Source organism: Lissotriton vulgaris, chromosome 11, assembly GCF_964263255.1.
Source record: "Lissotriton vulgaris chromosome 11, aLisVul1.2, whole genome shotgun sequence".
NCBI lineage: Eukaryota > Metazoa > Chordata > Amphibia > Caudata > Salamandridae > Lissotriton > Lissotriton vulgaris.
Window position 1 is genome coordinate 509,881,499 of NC_141699.1, and position 26,266 is coordinate 509,907,764.

The 26,266-nt window shown below is 42.9% G+C and overlaps 1 protein-coding gene across 4 annotated transcripts in view; it reads left to right on the plus strand.

Moving 5' to 3' along the window:
• SLC4A5 (solute carrier family 4 member 5) overlaps window positions 1–26,266 on the plus strand; it is a 611,906-nt gene that overhangs the window by 144,897 nt on the left and 440,743 nt on the right. For all 4 annotated transcript variants that reach the window (XM_086943571.1, XM_086943570.1, XM_086943572.1 and 1 more), the window contains exons 4-5: window positions 2,298–2,453; window positions 3,359–3,454. In XM_086943571.1, the coding sequence (XP_086799697.1) occupies window positions 2,298–2,453; window positions 3,359–3,454 (252 nt within the window). The remainder of the gene's footprint in view (window positions 1–2,297; window positions 2,454–3,358; window positions 3,455–26,266) is intronic.

Consider the following 26,266-nt stretch of genomic DNA (forward strand, 5'->3'; position numbering starts at 1 on the left):
TAAAAATAACAAGTCTATGGTATTGAGCGATAAGTGGGAGATCATTCACCATGGGCCAAAGATTATGTTAAAAAGGAACAACTTTGATCCCACTGACACCACTAACTACAGACTAATCGCCAGCCTTCCTCTCCCAGCAAAAATCGCAGAGAAAGTTATGAACACCCAGTTAGCACACTTCATTGACGAAAATAACCTACTAGACGATACCCAGTTCCGCTTCAGATGGCACCGAAAATGCTCTTATCAAAGCATCAGATGAAATCAGGAAGATTCTCGATGGAGGAGGGGCCGAGGTCCTCGTGCTTTTGGATCTCTCAGTGGCATTCAACACGGTCGACCATGCCACCTTGATCGACCGTGTTGCAACCATCAGCATTTCTCATAATGCCAGGGCCCTCCTAGCATCCTTCCTCTACAACCGATCTCAATCAGTCACGCTTGGTAACTTTAACTCCCCCCCCCCGTTCGCCCTTCATTGTGGTGTTTCTCACGGATCCTCGCTAAGCCCGACCTTGTTTAACATCTATGTGTCAGACCTGGTGAGGGTCACAAAATCAGACAACCTGGGCCTAATGTCATTAGCCAATGAAACGCAACTGGTGTCATCGGTCCATAATGACGGTGCTAAGGTGGCAGCTAACTTTCTTAAGGGAATGCTTGCCATCAGTACCTGGATGGCAAACAACTGCCTCATATCGAATTCCAACAAGACGGAGGTGATGATCTTTGGCAATCTCTCCCCTGTCCAGTCCCCTTCCTGGTGGCCAGCAAAGTTAGGATCACCTCCGTCACCAGTTTCAAAGGTGAGAAATCCAAGGGTCATCTATGACACCAAGCTGTCATTCACGCACCATGCGAGTGCAGTTGTCTCCGCATCCTTCTATACTATCAAAATGATAAAGAAACTTCTCTCCTTCCTCCCAACCACTGCCGTAAAGACTCTCATTAGCACACTAGTCGTGTCCAAAGTAGACTATTGTATTGGCCTATTCATAAAAGCCCAAGAAAGAGTTCTAAACAAACTTCAACTAGTGCAAGACGCAGCAGCCAGACTTCTGACAGGGACTCCCAAATTTAAACCAATCTCTAACGTAGTTCGACAGCTTCACTGGCTGCCCATCAAAAGCAGATCAAAGTTCAAGGCCCTAGGCCCTATGCATCACCTACAAGGTAGTCCATGCCAGCGGACCCGAGTACCTAGAAAAATTCCTCTGCCCCTACAATGCCTCCAGACGTTTACGCTCCTCCACAGCAAACCTTCTTATGGAACTCGCACAAAAAAAGCATCCTGGGACGACTGAACCTTCTTGTTTGCCACCACCAAACTTTGGAACAGTCTCCTTCTCCACATCAAGACAAGTCCATTCTTACTTACCTTTGGGAAACAACTAAAGCCCTGGCTCTTTAATCAATAGGCAGTCGTGTCAGCCTCTTCGGTCTAGTCCACAGTGCTGAGACACCTATGGGTATTTGCGCGCTTATAAATTGCATAAATAAAGAAAGAAAATCCTTGAATAAGCAGTATTGTGGGTTGGTGGGGTTTAATTCACTTTGGGTGGTATGTGTAGGAGTGATAATCATTACAATGACAAAGCTGTCTACCAAATTCACATCGGAGGTGGCATTTGAGGCACTACATGGTGGTGAAGACCACATCCAGAATGTTACCTTCGTTGTGGGAGATTAGTTAGTAGGTGGTGTTTTGTGATTAGTTGACTTATGTTCCTGGTTTCAAGAAGGGTGACTAGAGCTTCTTTCAAAATGTTGCTGGGAGAAACGCCTTGAAGTGGGTCATACAAGAGATAACTAAACTATTGCTGGTTTAGTGCCTGGATGAGTTCCATGAATTCCCTAATGCATGTTTTGCTGGGATTGGGCCTGTAGACTGGGTGATAGAAGTTGGTCAAATAAATGAGTAGGGTAGGTGGCTACCAAGATGCTCCATTACTTTGATGGTAATGCATTCCTTCCGAGAGCATGGTCAGAAGAACATTTAGATGATAAGAGGCCACTAAGGTACATCATTTTAACAGGTATAACTTCTAAAATATATAGGGTTAAAAATTAGTCTGTCACCATGAACCACAAAAATCATACCATTGCACTGTATATTTTACTATAAATACAGTATTCAAAATAAAAGTTAACATGCCTTATTAAGGTGTTTTTTCCTAACCCACCCTCAGTTTTCCAATGTATTTCAACATATATAATGTATCCTGATATTACAAATATGTATTTTTGTGTGTATGTGTATGAGCGCATCAGTCTGATTCAGTATATTTTATTTACAGATGATGTAATTGAAAAGCAAATAGAAGATGGCCTCCTTAAGCCAGAGCTGAGAGAGAAAATAAGCTATGTGCTATTAAGAAAGCATCGACACCAGACTAAAAAACCAATACACCGTTCTCTGGTGGATATAGGAAAGTCTGTCTCTTCCAGTACAAGTAAGTAAAGAAACACTATAGAGGTTGTGAGCACTTGAAGAAGAAGGTGAGGTCACAACATGTTCAACTGTATATATTTTTGCACATAAGTGGTACAGCACAAACCTAAAAGCAGTGGAGCAGTGTGCAGGGACAAAGGCAAATATTAGGCCAAGGAGCGGAAGCTGGCAGTGTTTGATTTGAGTTGGTGGTTGCCAGTGTAGACCACCTGTGCTCATTTTTGGGGACCAGCACTTATTTTTCCTCATCAAACATTTACTGAGGAGGAAAACACACAAAAGGAAAAGAATGGGGAAGAGAAAGACAGAAAACCCGTCCAAATGGGAAAAAGTAGGAACTTGCAAATGTGAGATAAAAGGGCAAAGAGTGTCTGGACGTAGATTACAGAGAAATAAGGTGGATTCAAGACTACACAGTCTTGGTATTGGCACACTAACATTTAATAAAATTCAATCACTGGCTTCTCAACTGAGCTTTGGACACTGGCACTCATTCTTCTAAAAATTAAGCACTGGAAGATGGGTTCTGAGAACGGAGATGAACTGTTACTTCAACATGATATGATACTGTTTAAAGCTGTGGGTTTTCAGCTTTTGCCTATGTAGCAGCTGGTTTATGGTGATCCTGATGGATAATTGGATGTCGTTGTACATCTTTCTAAAACCCTTAATATGTCTTTTTGAAGGAATTCTCTATATTCTGTGTCCCTGCATACGCATTGGAAACTGTTGAATGCTTGCTTCCCTGTGTTGCACTGTAGTTCCTTCCCATGTCTAATATGATTCCTTGATGCATTTAATTCACACATTAAGGCTTTTCCTTTGATTACATTTCAGTTTGTCCATGGTCTTCTCAGGTGTAATCCCAGCATACTATTGTAATCTTTCTCTCCTTTTTTGTTCTAGATCGCAGTCCTGTTCGAAATGTCCCAACTGGAGCTGCTTTTCACAGGTCAACAGAAGATTTGAGAACCAGGCAAAATTCCAATTACGGACGTTTACGTATGTTTTCACTAGAATACATTTAATCACAATAATTTTATATATAAATGGATGCTTTGTGCCCAATCACTCTGAGATACAAAGGGTTTATATTAAAACTAGCAGCCCGACCCGACGTTGTCCGGGAGTAAAAGGCTGCTTCAGGGCCCCCGCCCGCCCCCCAGAAGAGTTGTCTGTGCAAGTCCTGGCCCTGTTCAACTGATTTGGCCCACTTGTGTTATTTTTTTAATTCGTATGTATTGTTTTTCACGTTTTATGTTGTCCGCAAGATGTGAGGAAAGTGTTGTGTCACCTGTTTAATGTTTTTTTTTCTTTCGAAGGCTCTTTCCGTGTGTTCGTTTTTGTATCCCTTCAAAGAAGTTTCTCTTTCGTTTTGTCAATTGTGTGGTGAAGTCCTGGCAGTGCTCGAGTGAATATGGGCAGTTGTGTTATTTTCGTTATTCGTATGTCTTATTGTAAGCGTTTTATCTTGTCCGCAAGATGTGAGGAAAGTCTTGTGAATGCGCAGTCCATTGCGTTTCTCCGTTAAGAAATGTCGGCTTTTTTTGTTCGTGTTTACCCCTCTGTGACGTCGTTGGTCAATGGCTAATGGTTAAAGACTTTTTTTGGTAAGCCGAAGTTGTGTGTGTGTTTTCTTTAGTGCGTTGTGATTGGTGTAGTATACGATTAATCCTGCTCCCTGTGTGGCGTCATTTGACACTCTTCGTCGATGGAAGGCCCGCCCGGTTTTTAATGCAAAGGCGTCAATGTTGTCTGGGTAACTGCAACAAATGTGTGTATATTTCTTATAGCGCGCACCTCTGCTGTTTTTATATATTGGTGTTACCGAGCTGTATGTGTGAATTTAAATTCCTTGAAAGCGCATTTCCGCTGTATGTGTTGGGATTTGCAAATGTTTGTTAGAAATTCATTGAAAGCGCATTTCCGCTCTATGTCTGCATATTGTGCGTTCTAAATTCAGTGAAAGCGCATTTCCGCTCTATGTGTGCATATGTAAGTCTGTTGTGAAGTCGCTTGGCCTATGTTTGTTATTTGCACTTGGCACGACCCTGTAAACGCCCACATTTGTTGTTTGAGATGCCCACGGCCACGCCCCCAAGGGACTACTTTACCACTTTTGGCGTTTTTGCTTTTTTAATGTATAGGGTGTACATATCTATAGCCTATGTCCTTCTGCCACATCTCCCCTTTCAAATGGTGTATTGGGTGTAGTGATTGGTGCATTACTTGTGTAGTTTACCTGGCTCAAAGGTTTGTGTTCTCTCTTTATAATAGTAGTATAGATAAAGTGTATTTCGCACCTAAGGGATTTCAGTCACATCATGAAGATCAATTTACTTCTACTATTTTAAGGTCCTCAACACAGAAATTCTTTTGCATTGTTGGGCCGCATTTCTGTAGGTTGTTTGTTTAAAATGTTCAAAGTATCATTCTGGAATTTGTCTGTGACTGGGATCACACACAATGAGAGGGTCGTAATGGAGGAAATTGGCATGTGATGGAGGTTTTGACAGCTAGAAAAGGTAACCTTGACACTAAAGGAGGAGCAGATCAAAAGCAATAAAGAACGTTTTTGCTTATTTTTTACCCTTTAGCTGGTGAAATGTTTTTCTTCCCCTCGTGACAAGCCCTTTTATAATGTTTGGAGCACTTTGTGCTTATGCCTTTATAGCTTTTTCCACAAAATGTGTCCAAGCTAAATGTGCTTCAATTTCCCACAATCTTTAGGGGGTTCTAAAGGTATTTAGCGATTGCGGATCTCCCATGGAGGAAAGCGAGAAAATAGCCAAAATATAGCTCAAACTTTAATTCTTTTTTAGAAAAACAGGAAAATCCTATTCAAGAAAGTGTATGGGGCATATTATCAAGGGCTGTATCGCCGCTTTTGCAGCACTTTTTGCTGCTAAAGCAGCAATATTTTTATCGCCCTATTAGCAAGCCATAGCGAACAGCTGTTAGCAACAGTTTACTGGCAATAGCGCCCATTTATTTTGCTGATTTGCATGTCAGCGATATTTATTGCTAATGACATGCAAAGTAGGCGTTCCTCACTAAACGTAAAGGGAAACAGTCACAAACACAACTGGCCCCTATTATCAATGCCAGCGAAGCGATAAAAAAAGTCTTGCTAACCGAGATTATCGCTTGATTTTAACGTCTGATAAAAACTTGACTTAGCCATCTTGTCAATGGGGGATGGATTGTTAGGTCAAGTACACACTTGCCTATTAGCAAGCTGTTCATTAGCGCAGTTAATTTAGCGCTGGTATTCTCACGCTATTTCAGGTTTTCGCCGCTATCACTGGATTTTTATCGCCTTAGAGATAAGCGTTGCTAATAATGCGCTATCTTGGCGATAAAATCCAACGATAGACGGCGATAAAAAAAATGCGGTAAACCTGGGTTAGCGATAATTATCGCTTCTTCTTGCTAATATGCCCCTATGTTTTTTCCTAAAAATGACATCAATAGAAGGTTTGCTGTGCTAACATCTCTGTCTTCTTAGCTTTCAGGGCAAGCAGGGTTGTAAAACTATATATATATTAATCACAATTTTTGCATTTTTTTAAAAGTTGTAGTTCATTTTCCCAATTTTTGGTGGGTTCAATCTACTTGAGGTCTGTGGTGGTAACAGGTGTGAAACCTGTAGGTTAACAGAGAGAGCTGTTCATTTAGCAAAACTAGACAAAATTTCAAATTCTGAAAGGGATAATTTCTGAAAATTTCTCATTATTTTCCAGAGAAACTAATAGTTGAAATTAAAAAAATATCATGAAAATAAGTAGGAAAAAAATAGAAATAGGTGACAAGGTTTTCATCTTTAATTTTTTGCCCTAATGGCAGATGTACAAAAGTAATATATCATCATATCTGTCACACCCTTCTGGTCGCAGAAATATACAAAGTTTGTTGGTTGTTGTGAGAAGCTGGCCTGGTATATGATGTCGACTAATGGAAGTTGGCACCTTGCACCACTCCAAACAACCCTTATTGTGATTTAAGAGGTCTTAAACAACCTTAGCAAGCTCTCTAAGTGGTAGCTGTGGAGAGCAGCCTTCAGGCTTAGACCAGAAGGAATGTAAAGCAGCTTGTTTAAACAGATTGCAATCTTATAGTATAGATTAGGTGAAAAGAACCATACCCAGTATTTATGAAAATATGTATTTATTATATAATACTCTCTAGTATGTTCAAATATCTCCAACACGGAGATAAACACAATGCACATGATACTTTAGCAAAGTATCACAGTAAATAGCACAAAATGCACAGTGGACCCATGGGGGGACCAAACAAAGGGGCCGATTATGATCGCGGACGGACTTGCGTCCGTCCGCGATCATTGAGGAGGAGGGGACGTCCGCATGGGCTGCGGAGTCCCCTCCTGTGCGATTAGGATGTGACCGCCACCCTGGCGGTCACATCCTCTATTTTTAACATTGCCGCGGGTGCAGCTTCAAGCTGCACCAGCGGCAATGTTAAAAATGCACTCATTGCATTTGCATGCAGAAAGAGGCAGGCACTGCGCGGTGCCTGCCGCTTTCTGCATGCAAATGCAGGGGGGTACCATAGGTACCCCCCATGTGCACCCCCCCCCCCCTTCACCTAGGGGGCCCGCAACGGGCCCCCTAGGTGAAGATCCGTATGCTTTTCCACGGCGGAAAACCCGCCGCGGAAAAGCACTTTTAAAATCCCATCCTGATATGGCGGACCGTGTCTGAGAGACACCGTCACCATATCAGATCTTTTCCGCCGCGGTTGTAAGCCAGCCGCGGTGGAAAAGCTGCGGACGGAAACCAGGATCCACCAGCCATCCTAATGTGGCGGTGGGTCCTTGGTCAGTCCGCTGTGGTTTTTCCGCATCCTCGGGCCGGCGGTGGCTTCCGCCGGCCCCGAGGATGCGGAAAAAACGCAATCCTAATGAACCCCTATATACTAAGAAAGTAGTATAAGAACCACGACTTGGGTCAAAACAGTGTCTAGAGGATGTAGAAGTTCTGGTATCCCAAGGAACCATCCAAGGTGACGAGATAGGCATCCCACAGAGCGCGTTTGAAGTGTGGGAGCATGACAGCGTGCTACGTACAACTCTACGTGTAAGTCGTAGTTGGATTTTGAAAGATTAAGGTCCCTTCCAAGTTAACCCTGAAGGAACCACATAGAAGATAATAGGTTGGAGAGCCACCCCACCCGTGGATAAACTAGTATCCACGTTACCTACACCAGGGAAGCTGGGTGCATACATGTGAAGTGGTGTCGGAAACCGCGGTCAAAACCAATGGAGGAATTCAGGAAAGTCCACTGCTGAGAGGAGAAAGGGTAAGATGGATTCTTGATGAGAGGTACCGACAAGCAGAGGCAACAGAGTCTATGTCGCTCAGGAGTGACCAGGAGATTTGGAAGACGAATGCCCTTCGATGTTGGGTGTTGCAGGATGGATGATGATAACCTTGACTCTGCAGCTGTGAGGACCACGCGATGCTGAGGAGGACCAGGAGCAGTACACAAGCTGTCCCATGAAGTATGTCAAGTGCTGAGGGGTCGGTGTATGGCGGGAGCACTATCAAGCCTTGGCAAAGGCAAGAAATGCAGGAATCAAAGAAGGAGCAGCGGTGGGATCAGCTAGGTCCATGGGACTCACCAAAGGCAGGGGAATCAGGGCAGGCCCGAGCAAATGAGGGAGGCCAAGAGAAGCAAAGGCAACCCTCAAATGGACCCACAGGCCGGAGGCACTGGATTCGCGAGAGGACCTCAAGCAGCTCACCAAAAAGATGCCGGCCATGATGCCAACAATGTGGTGTGGCTGTGGATTTTGGTCACTGGAGATGCTCAAGGTTGGGCTACTTGGAGCCCAAAGATCTTCTTGCAAAGAAGCCAACAAGCCGTTGCAACTACAAGTTGGACATGATGCACAGGGATTTGGTTATTGCAACCCCCATGAGAGATACTGGCCTCAAACTTGGTGAGAGGGCAGGGCAGGCCTCGGGAGCTGTGGAAAATCACCACCTGTGTTGCAGAGACCGCAGATTCTGGATCAGCTCAGGATCTGCAGACCAGTTGACTTGGTTGCGATGCATGCAAATGCAGGGGAGTGACTCCTTCACTCCAAGGGAGATTTCTTCAGGTGTGTTTGATGCTTCACAGCCCTTGGAAGGTTCCTGTATGATGCACAGGCACAGACGATGCAGCAGACTGGAAGGGAGATTAAGTCAGGACCAAATGAAGTCCAGCGAAGTCCAGAGTGCCCAGACCGTAGAAGTGCAGTGGTGTCTGATCTGAATCTTATCCCACAACAAATCTAGGGAACCACACCCAGATAAGCCCTTACCTTAAGTACCCTAGGAAAGGGTTGGGAAAATTCAGGGGACGCTTCCAGGGAAGGGTCTGGACAGGGGGCAGGTTACTCCCATGTCCTTTGTTCAGTTTCATGCCAGATCAGGAGCCAACGGCTCCCAGAACTGGTTTGAACTGGACTATGCACAGGGACACCAAATATGCCCCTCATGCAGACCGAGTGGCACTAGCAAGCACACCCACCCCATCCCAATACATTAAATCCTATCTGGGAGGTGGTCACACCTCCCTGTGACAGGATGTCTATTGTTCTGCCTTCCCCTGCTGGTGCTCGCAGCAGGAGGGTTAGAATCGTGTCTCTGGCGAGTAGCAACCATTTTGTTCTGTCCAGGTCAAGAAGGCAGATACCAGGAACACTTAGAGCCTACCGGAGGGCACTTTCAGTGCTTGGAATCATACCTGCCAGACCATTTATGGTGTGAGGGTATGATTCCAACATGTTTGATACCGTAATTACGCGGTGCCCCTCTATATAGTATATGGCTACTTTACTGACAACCCGGGAGAATGGACTCTGTAGGCTGCAGGGGTGTCCTGCTTGTGGAGGGGCACCCTCTCTTTTAGAACCAACCACCCTGCCTTCAGGATTATAAAGACCTGCTATGGGGTGACTTCTAGGTTTTAAGTGCAGTGACCCTATATTTAGGAAACCTATATCTTTAGTAAGTGTTGCTAGCACCAGCTTACAAAGGCTGCAATGGCAGGCCTGTAGTTCCATTTTGAATGGTCTATCATGGGTGGCATGATTCATGCTTCAGTCCATGGGAGACCTCTGGTGTACCTATGCCCTGGGTACCTTAGAACCGTATACTAGGGGCTTATAACGGTGCCCCAGTATCCAATCTGGGATGTACCTAAGTACTTGCCACAACAATTTAAGGGAGAAAGCAGATAGACTGTAGTCCTGATAAGCAGGATCCCAGACAGATTAGTCAAAACAGCTTAGCACCAGGCAAAAAGTGGGGGTAACCGTGTAGAAGGATCCTACCTTCTTACAGTTGTCCACAAACAAATGCTACCCAGAGCCAATGAATGAGCTGCAGCTTATAATGATATTTCATTATTTCATTTTGTACTAGCCATGCAGGAATTCACATGGTGAAGTCTAATAAATGAAAAATGGGTATGAAGGAATCCTGGTAATTTTTTTAATGTGCCCAAGATACTAAGTTTATGAATAATGGTTATGTGTGCAACTTTGCATTTAGGTGACCCAAACTATCATGTGATTCAGAGGGCATTTCACAAAAGATTGTCTTTCTTGCACACTGGCTTATGTTTAGAAACTGAAAATGGATAGTAGTTCAACTTATAATAACACATGTTCTACTGTTATTCATTTCCCGTTAAAAACAGTACCCAGCTTGTGTTACTGTGCCTCTATTCTGCGACAGGAAAGACTCCAAAATGCAACTTGAAGACATCAACATTTTTGCCTTGCAAGGCGACTCATTTTGGTGAAAGTGGGTAGCTGCAGTGTTTGGACCCGGGTTCAGCACGCCACCAAGGGAAACATGCCAAATCTAGATAGTGCTGAAAGCTAGACATCCAAGAGAGTCCACAGTAGTGTGACTTGCTGGTTCCCATAATGATTTCTTACCTAGAATGTCTTGCAAACACTGAACCATGGCTAAAGTCATGCATTTTCCTTACAATTCTTGGTGGGAAAATTCCTATAACTGTGGGAATCCACAACAATCCTACCACTCAGCTTTCCCGTACTTCTCCTGAGAAACACAGTAGAAAAGAAATGATGTTCCTTTTTTGAGGTGGGGGGCACTTGATCCACTAGGCAAAGGTACTACTGGACATATTACATGGTACAATTTTTCACAGTACCATTCCCACTTGGATCCAAGCACCAAATGGAAAGCAGACTACGCCACGTGATGCTGTCTGCTTTCACTTTTGCTTAATGAGACTTTAGAGCACTGTGCATACTGCACATAACAATAAACAAATACAAGCTAACTCTGGACACAAGGTAAGCTTTTCCCTTGCTTCCCAATGTTGGAGCCTATTAACAAAAGTTAATCTACACATGTAGATTTACTACAAGTAAATTTGCTCTTACATGTTTGAGTACCTTTATTACTTTTGGCAATCCACTATTCACAAGTATAAAGTTACTCAAAGGTGCCGACCTACATGTCCCCACTGAATAAAATAGGGGGTGGGGTCAGTTAAAATGTCAAATTCAAACGCAAAGTTACTACTAGTAGTACCTTTACAACCATATTTTATGTTCTGCCAACTAAGTATAGATCTTCAAAGCTGGAGCAGAGATCTTCTTATGGTAAATTAGTGGGAAAATTATAAAAGTTTATTAAACTTTTTAAACAAATTATACAAAAATATAGTTAATTGAAATATTAATTTTAATTAGTTTGATATATTCATTTTTTTTTAAATATATTTTTATTAACAATTGCGAAAGTGAGTACATTAGAATGACAGTTCGAGTCGAAGCGAACCCCCCACCCACCCTGTAGGAAAAACAGCGTGTAAATTGAATAAAAAGGCGCATACACAAAAAAAAGAAAATAAGAAAAGAGAGAAGAAAGAAAAAAAAAGAGAGGAGAGACGAAGTAGAAAAAAAAGAAGAGGTAATTCAGCGGCAATAATGATCACATACATGGTACAAGTCTATAAAGTTTTAAGAGAGAAAGTAGAAGTAGGATAGGAGCAAGAGAAAAGTTGAACATACAGGCGGTGTTGAAAATAAGAAGGTAAAAGAAAAGAAGACAAAAAAAAGAAGAAGCAAAGCAATGCAAGCCATAAGATAAGACAGAGACAATCGGGGGCTTATCCCGGCTGTTCCAACCAAGTTGTCAGTTTTTCCCAAACCTCCAAGCCCTTTTTTCAACTCTTACCCCCTTTTCTGGCGTAGACAGCTCTTTCTAGGTGATAGGTGGCAACAAGCCTAGCCAGCCACTGAGAGAATGAGGGGGACTCAGAGTCAAGCCAGGCGGAGGCAACACAAATCTGCCATACTGCCATTGCAATGAAGATTAGTCCCTCGCTTTTAACACTAGGGATTTAAGACTGTGTATCCAGTAAGATAACAGTAGGGTTTAGTAACCTATACTGGGTAGTAACTTCGCTTAGGAATTTTTGTATGCGGGCTAGTGTTGAGCCAACCTTTGGACATGTAGCAAATATGTGGATTGAGTCTGCTCCAAGTTCCGAGCATCGGGGGCATTGAGTCCCCTTACCTGCCCCCGACTTCGCTATCTTGCTGGGGGTAATGTACAAGAAAAAGATAGTTTTAAAGTGTTGTACCTGCAGCTTGGCTGACAATAAGATGTTTTGAGAGAGAGCTAGTGAGTTAAAAAAAAGCACTTCGTGGAGTATCGAGTTTTGTATGCTATTTGTCTGCTATGGTTTGTAAATCGTCAGGGGTTTGTCTGTTTATGATGTTATATAGCAGACCAATTCGGGGAGCGGTGGGGTTATGCAATGTGTTAAGAAGAAATACTTCCATAAGCCCTGCGGCGCCCCCAACCTTCCTGGAGACAAAATCGTGTATGGAGAGGTACTTAAAGTAATTGTGGTTCTTCAGGCTGAACTTGGATAGCAAATCGGAAAAAGATATAACTCCCTCACTGGTTATGAGATCTCCCAGTTTTGTAAGGCCAGCTCTGTGCCAGTCGGCGAAATAGAACCTTTGGAAGATAGCAGGAAGGTTGTTGTTGTCAAGAGTGGGGGAATAGTGATTTAATCTGCCCAGCCCGAAGATTCTACGAATATTGCGAAAGACTTTGTAAGAGCTCATAAGCGTCTTAAATCTCACACGTTTGTAGTATCCGAACGAGGTCTCCCGGAGTAGGCAGCCCCAGTGTTGTTCGCCCAGCAGGAGTTGAAAGGGCGAGGCAGGTCCGGGTATGGAGGGGAGAGGTGTTTCCCTTAACAGTTCAGAGCTATACTGTAGGACCGAGGACCAATAATATAGTGTAATGTTAGGAAAGAACCAACCTCCTCATTCTTTTGGGAGAGATAGCTGTCTTAGTGCCCGCCTGGGATGGGAGTATGTCCATATAAACTGTGTAAAGATTTGTTGAAATTTCAGCAGGTTGGTTTTGCTAAATTCCATAGGTATTGTACGGAAAAAGTAAAGAAGTTTAGGGAAGTATGTCATTTTTATAACATTACATCTTCCAACGAGAATTAGGTGCAGGTTATCTATCTGTTTTGGGGCCTTACTAGTGTGAGCAGCAAGAGGGGCTAAGTTGTCTGTTACAATTTCATCTAAATTAGAAGAAATAGAGGCCCCAGATATTTTGCCTTGGGGACCACTCTGTAATCAGTCCAAGCAATTTGACTATTTATTATAATTTGAATTTGTTTTTATTCAGAGCGTAGCCTGATAGTTTCCCAAATTGTAAAGCCTCAGTTTCTAAAGCCAGTATGGCATTGCAGGGGTCGGGCGAAGTGATGGCTAGGTCGTCGGCATGGGCCATCATTTTGGCGTGACTCCCCTAGAGGCTAACTGAAGGAATGTCCTGGTTTTTGTCAATTTGTTTAATGAACGGGTCTAGGTATAGGGCGAACCGCAGAGGGGAGCAAGGGTAGCCCTGCCTAGTTTCCCGAGAGATAACAAATTGGTCAGTAGGTTGCCCATTGATGGAAACACAGGCCATAGGTTTAACATAGAGGGCTTGCACCGCCTGTGTGAGTTTTGGCCCAAAACCCATCCTACTCATGACAGCCCACAGGAATTGCCAGGAGACCTGGTCAAACGCTTTTTCGGCGTCGAGCAGTGTTAGTGACAACGGGTCTCCAGCTGCTTGTGCGGCGTAAAATAGGGTGATGCCCCGTCTGACGTGTTCCGTTGTGCCTTTTTTTGGGATAAACCCATGCTGTAACCCGGCGGTAGGACAAAAAAGGAAAAGAGGAGAAGGGTAAAGTATAAAAGGGAAAGAAGAAAGCAAGAAGGTCCAGAAGTTACAGTTCATTGTGACAGGAACTTTATTCACTTTATGTTTGTAAATTAAAATTATTCAGAAAAGAACCAATTGATCGTCCTTGCAGTGAATTAATCCAAACAATTAATTTGTGTTATCAACATATAACATATAAACAAAGACACAAGGTGTATACGAAAAAAATGTTTTTATCAAATAGTTCATTGAAGAAAATCAAGTTCATATACAGATAGTTAAGCAAATAAGATTTTAGGACTGTGGGTACACATAAGAAATAAATTTACTAGGTGACAACAGAACCTAAAAAAAACACCTATCCCAAAACACATTGAGTAAAACAAAGACAGGGATGAGGTGTATTGTCGACGTTTCGGTTTCTTAGCAGTTATTTGATGAAACCATCCTCAGGACTGTTATCACTTCAGATCTGTATAGAAATATTGTAGTCTGCTAACAGATTTCTGTCGCAGTTACCCGCAGGAAGATAGTGGGTGAGTCACAGTATCCCAGTAACCTGACTATTCATTGCAGAAAACGCTCATCAAGGCTGAATGTGAGGTCAGAACTTCACTCGCATGTGGTTCAGGTATTATATACCGAAAATTTCATCCGATGTATATCAGATAAGGTTTGTTTAGTCTCAAAATTAATCTGGAGACGTGACGACCAGTTGAAGCTTAGTTAAGCTTATGAGCAGTCTCAAGTCCTGCAGCGCCTAGAGTTTCGGCGAGGTAGGGTCAAAAGGGCGTATCATCCAAAATTCCTTAATAATTTCTTGGATTTCAGCGCCTCCAAATACTCCCCCGCTTTTATTTCAGATAGAAAGACCTTGGCAGTCCTATTTGTGATTACTTTGAGCCTGGCAGGGATCATTAAGTAGACTTCAGAGCCCTGCTGTTGGAAAGGAGTGATCAATTGTCTCAGACGCCATCTCCGTTCTACCGTCTCGTGGCAAAAGTCTGGCTTGGCAAAAAATGTAATCCTGTTGGCCCCTTTCTTGGAATTAAAGCGAGCCTGATCATATATCAGCTGTCTGAGGAGAAAGTTTCAGAAATAAACAAGGAATACCCTTAGCTACACTCCAGTCGCGTGACCGCTATTATACTGCCTTTTCTGGTTGATGGGAAAGCAGTGTACCCTTTGCACTTCCCGATCCCAGTCCCAACCCTGGTGGTCTGGAAAAGAATCTTTTAATAGTTTGACGATGAAGCATCTTGGGTCATCCCCCTCTTTACCCTCCGGAATACCAAGCAAGTGTAGGTTGTTCCTGCGCTGGCGATTCTCTTGATCCTCCATCTTGGACATCAGATCAACCAGGCAGGCGGTGTTGGATTCCCCCTGTTGTTTAGTAGCCAAGGATTCAGCCTCCAGGTGCTCCGGTCATTGATCTCGGTGCAGGTTTTATTCAAACATCTTAGTCCGCCCTGCAGCTTCTTAGACGCGGTTTTGGCTGCGCGGTTCTCAGCCCGGACCTCTTCATGAAATTCTTTGATGGAAGCAAGTATAGAGGCTAAGGAAGGTTCGGCTGTGTCTGCCTGCAGGCTCTTGGAGCTTCCCCACTGTGCCGTGTTGGAGTCATCTTCGTCAAGTGGATATGACATTTGGGAGTCAGAATAATCCCATTTCAGGTGGCTGCGGCGCTTGCTCTTGCTTCTGGGTTTCTTGGGGCACAAGACGGTGCCTGTGTCCTTGTGGGAGACCTCGCTGTCTCCTTCGCTAGCATCCCCAGACTCCCCTTTCTCAGATATATTCATAATGAAGAATAATATAAAAATGGTACAGCACTCATAACATCATTCAAAAAGGAAACCTTTACATTTTTTATATGTTAAATTAAAATAACATATTTCTGCTCTTTAAATTTAAAAAACTCAGATTGAAAGTAGTACAATAATACTTTTAAATTATGTATTGCAAATCAAATTATTAAAAGTTTTTATGGAATTAAATCAAGGCAAGTTATTTAATTCTAATAAATATTACGGTTGTATTTTTTGTAATAAAACAACTAAATAAAATATGCTAAAACAAAATAATAATTATGTTCTATTTATAGATTTATTTTTACATTAAATTCAATTTATTTATATTTTCAGATTGTTTAATTTAATTTATCTTAATTTTAGTTCTGGTTTTATTTAAACTCCTAGCTCCATTATCTTCTACAAGTGAGTGTTGTAGTTGCAGTGATTGGCCTTGTTTGCTGATGGACTTACACTTTCAACTGGGATGAATCCTTTTAATGAATAGCAATAGGCTTATTCTTTTGTGGGTGGATGCCTGTCCCTCCCTACATCTCTCCTTATGCTTCCCTTAATCTCTCCCATTTAGTGATAAGTATTCACCATTTTCAAACAAATTCCCTCTGCCCCTCCCACATTTATAACTGAAATATATACTACTGTGTGCTACATTTAATAAGTGTAATTTCCAATTGGGAAGAGATTGGACGCCCAGGTTTGGTGTTTCTGGAATGACAATTTAAAAACACAACTTATGATGAAGTCAGGTTTTAAACTGTAATTCTGAAAATGCAATTTTTATAAAGTTGGCATTTTCTCACTATAGTCATTTGTTGCCTTCTGCCTGTCCCTGAATACACATCTGGGGTGGGTGACAGCTGGGCTTTGTGTATTATCTCCAGACAGCCAAACACACATGGAGCTTAGGTGTGACTGATGGGTCATTCACATCCTGATGGGATATCCTGGGAAGAGGTAACACTTACACCTGAAAAGGCTGTGTCCTGTCACCACACAAAAGGCTGCATATCCCCCTTTAGCAAGTCTGGAGCCGGGGCAGGAAGGGCAGGGGCTCTGTACACTTTATAGCAATCTCGTTGAAGTCTCCCTACTTCAAAGGCACAGCTGGGTATATGTACTGGACCTCTGATACCACAGACTCAGTACACTTTTGAGCCTCTGGATACTCTGCCAGGAAGAAGGACTGCTGTGTTGCTGAAAGGACTACCACTCTGATGGACTGCTACTGTGCTGGACTCCTACTCTGCTGACCTGCTTCCCGTTTCTCTCCTTACCTGGGAGCTAGATGGTCTAGACCAGCATCTCTCCAACCAGAGCCAAAGTGACTCCACCGGCTTGCTGGCTTGAATACTGCTTTCAAGTCTGAGGGACATCAAAGACTTCCAACTTACCCTGCTATGGCACCGTGAACTCTGCCATTTGTGAGTCTTATCACTCCCAAGTGGTGCCAACCGATTCCTGGACCCTTGCTAGAGGGTATGAAGTGCTGCTCCAGCAGAAATCCACATAGTAACACTGTTGCACTGCTCAAAACTTACACATCTCCACCAACGATGATGCATCACTGCTGCTGCAAGAATCTAGTACATCGCATCACCGACTGCACGTGCATTGCCTCGAGATCCGATGCATATTTGACTTTGCCTGACTCAGAGCCGACGCATTGCCTTCATTCTGTGGTACAAAGACGATGCATCTCCTCTTTGCTTCCTGCATCTCAGGCTCTGTCAATGACTCAACTAAGGTACTTTGCAAAAGGCCAAGGTTGGTCCCTGTTTCTGACCAGCATTCCATCACTTTCAACCTGAAGTAATGGATTCGGCCTGGTCTAGCGCAAACAGATGGCCCTGGTTGGTGCTTTGTGCTTTTAAGCACTAAATTTCAGTTTAGTCCTCAAAAATTCATAACTCCTGTTTATGCTTATTGGATGTTTGTTGCTTTGTTAATTGAATTACGCTATATCTGTCTAACCAGTTGTGGCAACTTTTTGTGTGGTGTTCTCACTGGTTAACTGTTTGAAGTGTTGCACAAATACTTTACACATGGCCTCTTAGGTTAAGCCTGACTGCTCTGTGCCAAGCTACCAAAGGGTGAGCAAGGGCTATTTTAGGGTATGCATCTGACTTACTCTGACTAGAATTGTGATTCCTGCTTGGACAAGGTGCATACTCTGCGAACCAGAAACCCAATTTTGAACAGTACCTACAGTAAGCAATGCCATAGTGCCCTTCTCTTCCTAAATCCAGGATGGTGAACCCCTTCTTTCCCTGTGCAGAGCTTGTGTGCCCACCCCAGAGGTGGGGCCAGTGAAATGAGCAACCATTCTCTATGGTCACTTCAACGTAGTACTAGAGCCAGTTCCCTGACTACTGTGATTGGTGCCTGTCTGACTTTTGGAAAAGAAGGGGCCTATCCAGGCCCCTTTGAAGTAAACTAAGTTTTAGAGACACTGCATAAATGTCCATCTTGCCAGAGGATCTGAAAACGTCTCCCCAAATCCGATCCTTCATCACTACTATGGGTGCAGATTTTACACCCGATACAGGACTTGAACACTCAGAGTGCGGAAGATAGAGGCTAATGCAAATTAGGGGTAGGTGATGAACGCCGCTCCTCCCATGGAGCTCGCAGAGTTTTGCTACTCTGCGCTCCACATGGAGCACAGAGTTCGGCAAAACTCTGCGAACTTATGGTGACTAGTTTACCCTTATGCTGACAAGTTGGGAGTAAGCAGGCGGACCTGCCCGCCTCTTCCCATGACCAGCCCCATTCCTCCCAGCTAGGGTTGCCACTCTCGGCAATTAGGTGCCAATCAGCAACACAGCTTTGCGGTCCTGCTCGGCAGCCATGAGATCTGGCGTCAGCAGCCAGCAGTAAGCCATTCTTCTGGGCTGAGCTCAGAGGATTACCCCCACTGCATACTCTGCAAACTCTCTCTGCCGTGCTACCCTCTGCAGGGTCAGTCTCTGTGATTCTCCCCAGATCGCACACTGGGTGAGGTGAAACAAATATTTCACTGATTGAATTAAGAAGCCAAGCCCCTGCTCCTCGCACACCCAAGTGCAGTATCAGCTTTCCCAGTGTGGGGAGGTGAGCCCGGGTGGAGCCGTCACTTGCTTCCACACACCAGCCATCTTCTTGAAGGCCAGCCGTGATAGGGACATGCCAGGATGGGCAGTGTACCATTCTCAACCACAGTGAGCAGGGGAGATGGTAAGTTGGTGGCTGAGCCCTTCCTAATTTGTTTTGTAGAAACTTTTCTCTGTCTATTGTTTCAATGATGGGATAATGGACAGAAAAAATTAAATGGTTAAAATCGCGTGCTGGCAAGGTTGTACAGTAATGTTTACGTACCAATAACCATGTGCGTTTGCTTTACTGTGCTTGTGAGCCCATTTATTGCAGCAATATGCATGACAACAACACATTTAAAACTTAAAAACACGCAGTTCTTTTAAAGCATTGGACAGTTTATGTGACATTCGGAGTGGGAGGAGGTCTAAGGACAGTTTTTCTGTGGACCATAGTTCAGCTTAATGCAGGTGGGCGAGTGGTGTGCGTGTAGTCCGTGCACACCTGCAGTCATTTAGCAGCTTTCAATCGGATGACCACAAATTCAGATAGCAACACCCGGCTAGTAATCTTACATTATCGATTACACAAATAAACCATTCGTTCTGTGGGTTCCATTCAAGATCTCCATCCATCTCAGTCACAGGCTATATTCCTGCTAATCCACCACAGTGCAACCTGAACCTTCTGTGAGGAGGACAGAACACATTAAAATATTGCACTGAATTTAAGGTGCTATAGGTTGCTTTAGAAAGATTATACCTTTAAATTAAGCCTACTTTCCCTCACCCCCATTCTTGCGCTCCATTAATTAACATAACGGTGTTAGTGAGTCTCAGGGTCACCTCCCAGTATCCATTTTCATGCAAAACAATCTAAAGAAATTAGCTAATTGGTTGGATATGTTTCCCTTCCTCATAAAAGTGAGATAGGTCTTGCATTGACTGCATCAAGACCTCCTCTGTGGTCTTCCTGACAGATTTCTTCTGATGCGTTCAAGGTTTGCCCTGTTCTGCACTGTCTGGCACAGGCTGCCCTTGGCGGCAGTGAGCCAAGACATCTTTTTATCAAATTCATAAATTAATCTACACTACTGCACGCAGTTAGCATAAGGGCCATAAAATGTAGATGCTTTTAGAGGTAGCAGCGAAGGGTTGAAACTGAATGTGTTGGGGTACACCTTATTAGCATTTCAGTAGCAGGCAGATGTCACTTGTGTGGCCTCAAAGTACTGTCGCCTTGCCTGAAGTCTTTCTAATCCAGCACTTGTGTGAGGAGACTTGTGTGCATGTTTGTGCACTGGATGTCTGCCTTGGAGGCTAGAGATGCCTGCCACACATTGCAGCTTACTTCGATCTGCCACTAATTATGATAGGGTCCAGCACCTCTATGATGACAGAGTGGAAAAAACGCTTTAATAGATGTATGGAAGGTGCATTGCAGCAGGTGTCTAGCAAGGGAAGAGCTGGATGCCCAGTGTGAGAACCACGGATGTCTAATTATTTTGTGGTGAACTTGTCACTACATTTACTTGAAGCACAGAAAGATACACAGAACTAAAGCTCACGTCGGCCTACTATGGGTAGATGTAACTCCTTAGAATCATGCTAAGTTTTAATTTAACTCCATGGAATTCCATGGAGTAAAGCTGTTTGAGTTCCACACACCCCTAATAAATTAGCCTCTAGCAGTTTTAGGCAGGGAAGAGGTAATTTTCTGAAGCATAATTTTTTCTTAGTATTAATTAAATATCTGACCCTCGCCAGTGAGTTGAGCTTTTAATACATACTCCAAAAAGTTCTTGAATGATGTTTCTAGGTGCTTCCTAGCCAAAGATACATTATTGAATTTAATTGTGCATCCCAGTCGTTTTCTGTAAAGCAACCAGCCTTGCTACAGTGAATATGCTTTTAGGTGCTAGTCACGCGAAGGACATGTTTACCATTAACTTACTACATATCCTCCTTTTAAATGCCATGCACCCTGCCTTATGAGCTAAAAGACCTATTAGGGGTGACTTATTAATATAGACCAGCCATAAAGGTTTATTTTGACAGTCGAGTTGCAATTTAAAAACAGCTTCAGCCAGGCTACAATAGTACGACTGAAGCCATGTGTGCACTGCCACCATAGGTAACTTTAACTTACTGCCCATTTGCACACATTTTACCATATACCAGACACTTATAGTTATGTTAAATATGCCAATTAGGGTTATTCTAATTCAGTTGTGGTAAAAGGGGGAATACAGACACCTTACTACTGGTTAGCAGAGGTAAAGTGCACAGAGTTCTACAGGCAATAAAATCAGAGACAGAAACATTCTAGGGATATACCATGTAAAAGATGGTAATTTCCTACAATTGGCTTTCATTTAATGTTTCTTTGTTTGATTTATTGGGAACGGGAGCATCAGCAGATTAATACAAATCCATTTATCCATACTTAAGAGTGGTTAAGGCCTTGGTAACAAAAATGCTGTATTATGGTTTAGGATAGCGATAGTATTGTATGTTTATGATGCTCTGGCAGCTGGCCTGCCCTTTAAGGGGGAATAAAAGAACATGCAAGAGTGAGTTCAGCACCAGACAGCTCTTTGTTGCATGGGTGACTTCACAGGTCCCACCAATTGCTGGATTGTAGGGCGTACATACATACCTTGTACTAGATGGCTGAAGCCCAACTAAAATATTTTGTACCTGTGCTCCTTCAGTGACCGTCTGGAAGGCAGACAGTTCTGTTACAGTAAACGTTTCCCATGGTGAGGCTGTTCTAGCCCTCAGACTATTAATCTACCCTCACAAATTCCCTCTAGAGGATCAACTAGGGAGCATATCTTCTATCTTACATGCAAAGTAGGGCAGGAAGCAAAGTTGCTGTGCTGTCTTTCGTGAAAGGGAGAGAATAGAAGTGTTCTGTATTTACAAAGATATGGAGCATTTCTGCTCTCCTTTTGCTGGTGCACTGTGTGCTGTCTAGCACCAGTTCACGCACCATTGCACCATAGTGCAAAGGTGCCTGGGTTACATGCAGGATTGGTTTCATTTTCCTCTTTTTATGTGTGCTGCAGAATGCATCATAAGTAGAAAGAGGAAATAGCAACTGCAAATAAAGATATTTCTCCATGTTACTCCTCACAGGGGAAGGTGTAGCACTTGGACCCATTCCCAGTTTTGCTAGCTCTAGTTAATCCAGGAATGCGCAGAAATCCATGTGTGGATGCATGGAAAACCTATTTTCCACCCAGGGAAAGCCTCCAAGCTTGAAATGTAGTGCAATGCGGCGCAAGCAAGCATCTGCATTGCGCTACATTTCTTTACAGAGCCACTCAAGGTGGCCCAAATCGCCCCTTGCATGTCTTTGTAAATGTTACTGATACCTCTGAGTTGTCCTTGCATTACCTTGCATGATGCAAGAACAACTTAAAAGCTTCATAAATCTGGGCTTACATGTCTACTACTCAGGATTTGCAAGCATTTAGCACTTACCTAAAAGGGTAGTTTTCCCTGTGTATGCTTTTGTAATAAGAACATAGAGGAGCAACGTGGATTGACCCATATTCATGGGGTTACACTCCATGCAGATAAGGGAAACCCCTCTTTTGAATGACTACCTTCATCTATTGTATCAAACTTTGACCTCGCCACTGGAAAAGGCACAATTGCAATTTAGGTATTCTATTTTTTGAATTGTATTGTATTTTCTTGTGGTACTTCTTTAGCACGTTCCCTACCTGTTCTCGAAACCGAAAGGCACTCTCTAAGAGAGCAATTAGGTAGAACCCAATCATTCAATGCATGGATGAACATAGGTGTTGGTTGTGGTGTGATCCATCATGTGTTTTTGTTCTGTGCATGATGCCTCAATAGTGTACTCCAAACTTGTCACAGGAGCGTGAAGCATTACTTTTTCCATGAGCGTGAGCAATAGCTTTGTAGGCAGCATATACAAACCAGTGTCAGTTGACCTCTTATATGACACAGTAGGAGGGCCCCAATCTTAATTGCTAATCAAACGTTGCTAGATTACTAATTACTGCCTATACTAGTTGCACTATTGAGCCAGTGGTGAAATGCTATATGGAGTCCAGACAGGAACAATAGGGCCCAGCCTCTGGTGGCACCATCATGCGTCTGATAATAGTATGTGAAGTCCATCTGGAAGCAAAAGGGCCCACGCCCTAGTGAAAATGACAAGGCTTCAGACAATACTACGTGGAGTCCAAACAGGAGCAAAAGAAGAAAACGACAGTGGCCCTATTGAATCACTGGTGACTTACTATATAGGGTCTTCTCCGGAACGCTAGGGACATAGCTCACACCTTAGGTCTTTGGCCAGGAATAGCTGGGATAGGAAGGTGTAAGTTGAATCACAAATGAGAAAGAGGGGAATCAGCATGATGGCAAGGCCTGGATGAAGGGGCAGGAGTTCTGGCCTTAGGCCCTTTTTTGGCCCTAAAAGGCACACATAGGGGGAAGCCAATTGGAGATGGCCATAACCTACCCTGTTTACCTAGATTCTCTGGATGGAGGGGTAATGAAGGGTTTTGGTCACTGTGAAGGAACACCGAGGACAGACATCACAGGCCCTCCCTTTGGAGTATCAAGGTACAAAGTGTAACCAAAATATAGGGCACATTCATCATGGCTCTAGTAGCAACATACTTGTTATTGATAAAAATAAAGTCACTGCAACATTTCTATAAGCTACGATTACCTTGGCCCATTTGGCTCAACTCCACACTATGCATTGGGTCAAACACAGTCACAACAGTGTTGAGGCCCTAAACACCACCTGGAAGAGGCTGCAGTTCACATATTACATATTACAATTCATATTAAGCAAAATAATCCATATATTTTCAGTTTGTGTAGACATTTTAAAAAATCAATTCAAAAGTTATCCTGCCATGGCAGAACCATCTGAAGGCTCCAAACTATATAGGTTTAAATATAACATAAGCCAAACGGACTGTTCAATGGATCACTGCTCACTCTCATGCCAAAACTCTTCCCAATAAGGTTTGGCCTGCAAATATTTAGGTAATCATATTTCAACCACAGATGAACCCCTCAAACTAGAGCTCCTTATGTTGATAATACAAATAATGTAGGCACAACACATCCAGCAAATATGCCATTGAAGAATAGAGGTTTTTAAAATCAGACAAACAAACTTACCGTACAGATGAAGCCACATCCATGCACCAATTAGTGCCACAGCAGCCACCCATTCCTTCGTCATTTATATCGTGTGCAGGCTCTCTGACGCCTAAATGGTGTCCTTGATCAAAAACAAAACTTTTCTGCTGAGTTTATTATCAGCTCATCACTTCCCAACAAGGTTTATGGAAACCAAAAATGGTTATCAAACAATTGATTTGTGTAGATGTGGCAATCCAACAAATTCATACAGAACACAGTGATTCGCAAAGATTTTGCTTAGAGTAAATGTGACTAACCCCTAAAGTACTTTTTGAGTATTCCTGGAGTAGTCCAAAAGTAAGTGGCAGCTACTTCTTTGTGAATTAGGTCCAGTTTGTTAAGAAACTGATAATGCAGCCCAAGAAGGATGCAAAGGATGTTATGAAAAAACAAATTACACTGCCTTCTGTGATTGTCAATAGAATATACATCCTGATATATAAAAATGCTTTTTAATACAATTACATTTATTACTACAAAATTAGTATTTAGTATCTTACTGAAAGTGATGAAGTACCTATCCCTGAGATCATGGTTCACACAGAAACAGAAATCACTACAACACCTCTAGCAGTCCTTGCCACTGAGTAACTGTAATCGAGTATGAGGTGTTGGAGTGCTGCTATTGAATCGATTCCTGCAAGGACACAAGTTCATAATTAATAAATGTACCACGACAAGCAGGCATCACACAAATCCTGTTTGACGAATTGCAAAGAATAGTACCTTTGTGTTCATTAGATCACCCAATGATCCTTCAAGATGATTAAATATAGTGGAAGATCTCTGGGTTTGCAAGGATCATGAGTGTGGAATGCATTTAACCCTACCCTAAGAGTTGAACTAAGGCATATGAAGTTCAGCAGGCTTCTGACAACTGAACATTTCACATCAACCTATAGTGTAAGGAGTCTGGTAACAAAGTCAAATTCTCTGAGGCAGATGTTGTGTTGATGAGTATTCATGCATGCCAGAAACAGATCAGAAGCTCAGTAAACCTGGAAAACTTCACTTGCTGTTTAACAGATTTCTTATCCACCCAAACTAGTCCCAGCACTGGACTGAGGAGGAATGTCCCTGCATTAGGAAATTCTTCAAACAGGCCACAGAATGAGCAAGCAGCACCAGGATATATAGACAGTGTGTGTCAACCTATCTGTCTGTACCAGGTTAGACACAGGCTCTGGCAGCTGCAAGGACCCCCAAGGCGCGTTGTGCTCAACTTTAAGCAGAAAGGCCACAATTGCAGACTGAGTACCCCAGTAGATATGTGAGAAAATGAGGTAGTTGGCTTCTCCAGCACTGGTAGTCATGTTTAGTACAGAAATGATATGACTCCATGCAGGATCACTTCTGCATCTTGGTCTGGGAAACAGGAGTTTCTCCTCAATCTAGCACAGCAAAAATGTTTCTGTGCGCAGTGTAGTACTGTTATACGGCTATTGCTTAATCCATTTGTTGAAAGTGTCAAGCCTTTTTAATGCTCCAATCCTAGTGTCAGCCAGTGCTAAAACACAGCCCCTTTCTAACAGCGTGACACGGCCAAAATTCAAAGGACTTCAAAGGAATTTGAATAAAGGCTCTTAACTTACTGTTTAGAATGTAGCGGTCTGTTCTACAACATCAAAGACAGAGTCAGCCTAAAGCTAGAGGCAGGTGGAATTACCACCTTTTGTGTGTGGAGCCAGGTTGTATGTAAGAACATCAATACAAAAAAGAACTTCTTAACATGAATATTGTTGCCATTTTTGCTCTATTAGGTGTATTTTTTTTATTATTAACTCTATGTGGAGAAAGATATTTTACTAAAGGATATTTAGGACACAATATGTTTGTCAGACGAAATTTAGGCCATAATACTCTTAGCAAACACTACATTCTCCTTACTGGTGCAATTAGCTCTTAGAATCTGCTATTCGGAGTAATACAGATTAGAATAAGTGGACACAAACACAGGGCTTGGTAATACCAATAAGGGGAAAGGAGGACAAGGAGACTTGGGCAGAGAAACATGGACACTCAGAGCAGTTAAGACAGACAATCAAGGAACCACAGACAATAAAAGACATGAACACTGGGACATATGCAAGATCACAAAGAAAAGGAAACAAACACAATGGTACAACAACACATTGTGAAAGGGGCGCTGGACTCATGGACCCTGGGAAAGGGAAATACAAATACTGGAAAACCAAAACATTGGCACTAGGACCACGAGTCCTCAATTTATGGACTGAGTCATGGAGGCTGGAGTGGGAGACAAGCAGAAAGAACACTGCGAAAGAGTGGCAGACACATAATTCACTGAAAGTGGTTGAAGCATGAATGCAGATTTGGTGAAACAGGCTCTAGAACTACAAGCACTTGACATGGAGAAATAGATACTGAAAAGGGAAAGACAGATACATGGATACTATTAGATCAAAACAAAGATAAAGGTGAATAGATGCATGGACATTGGGAAGGGGAGTATAAGAAATAAACATCTGAGCA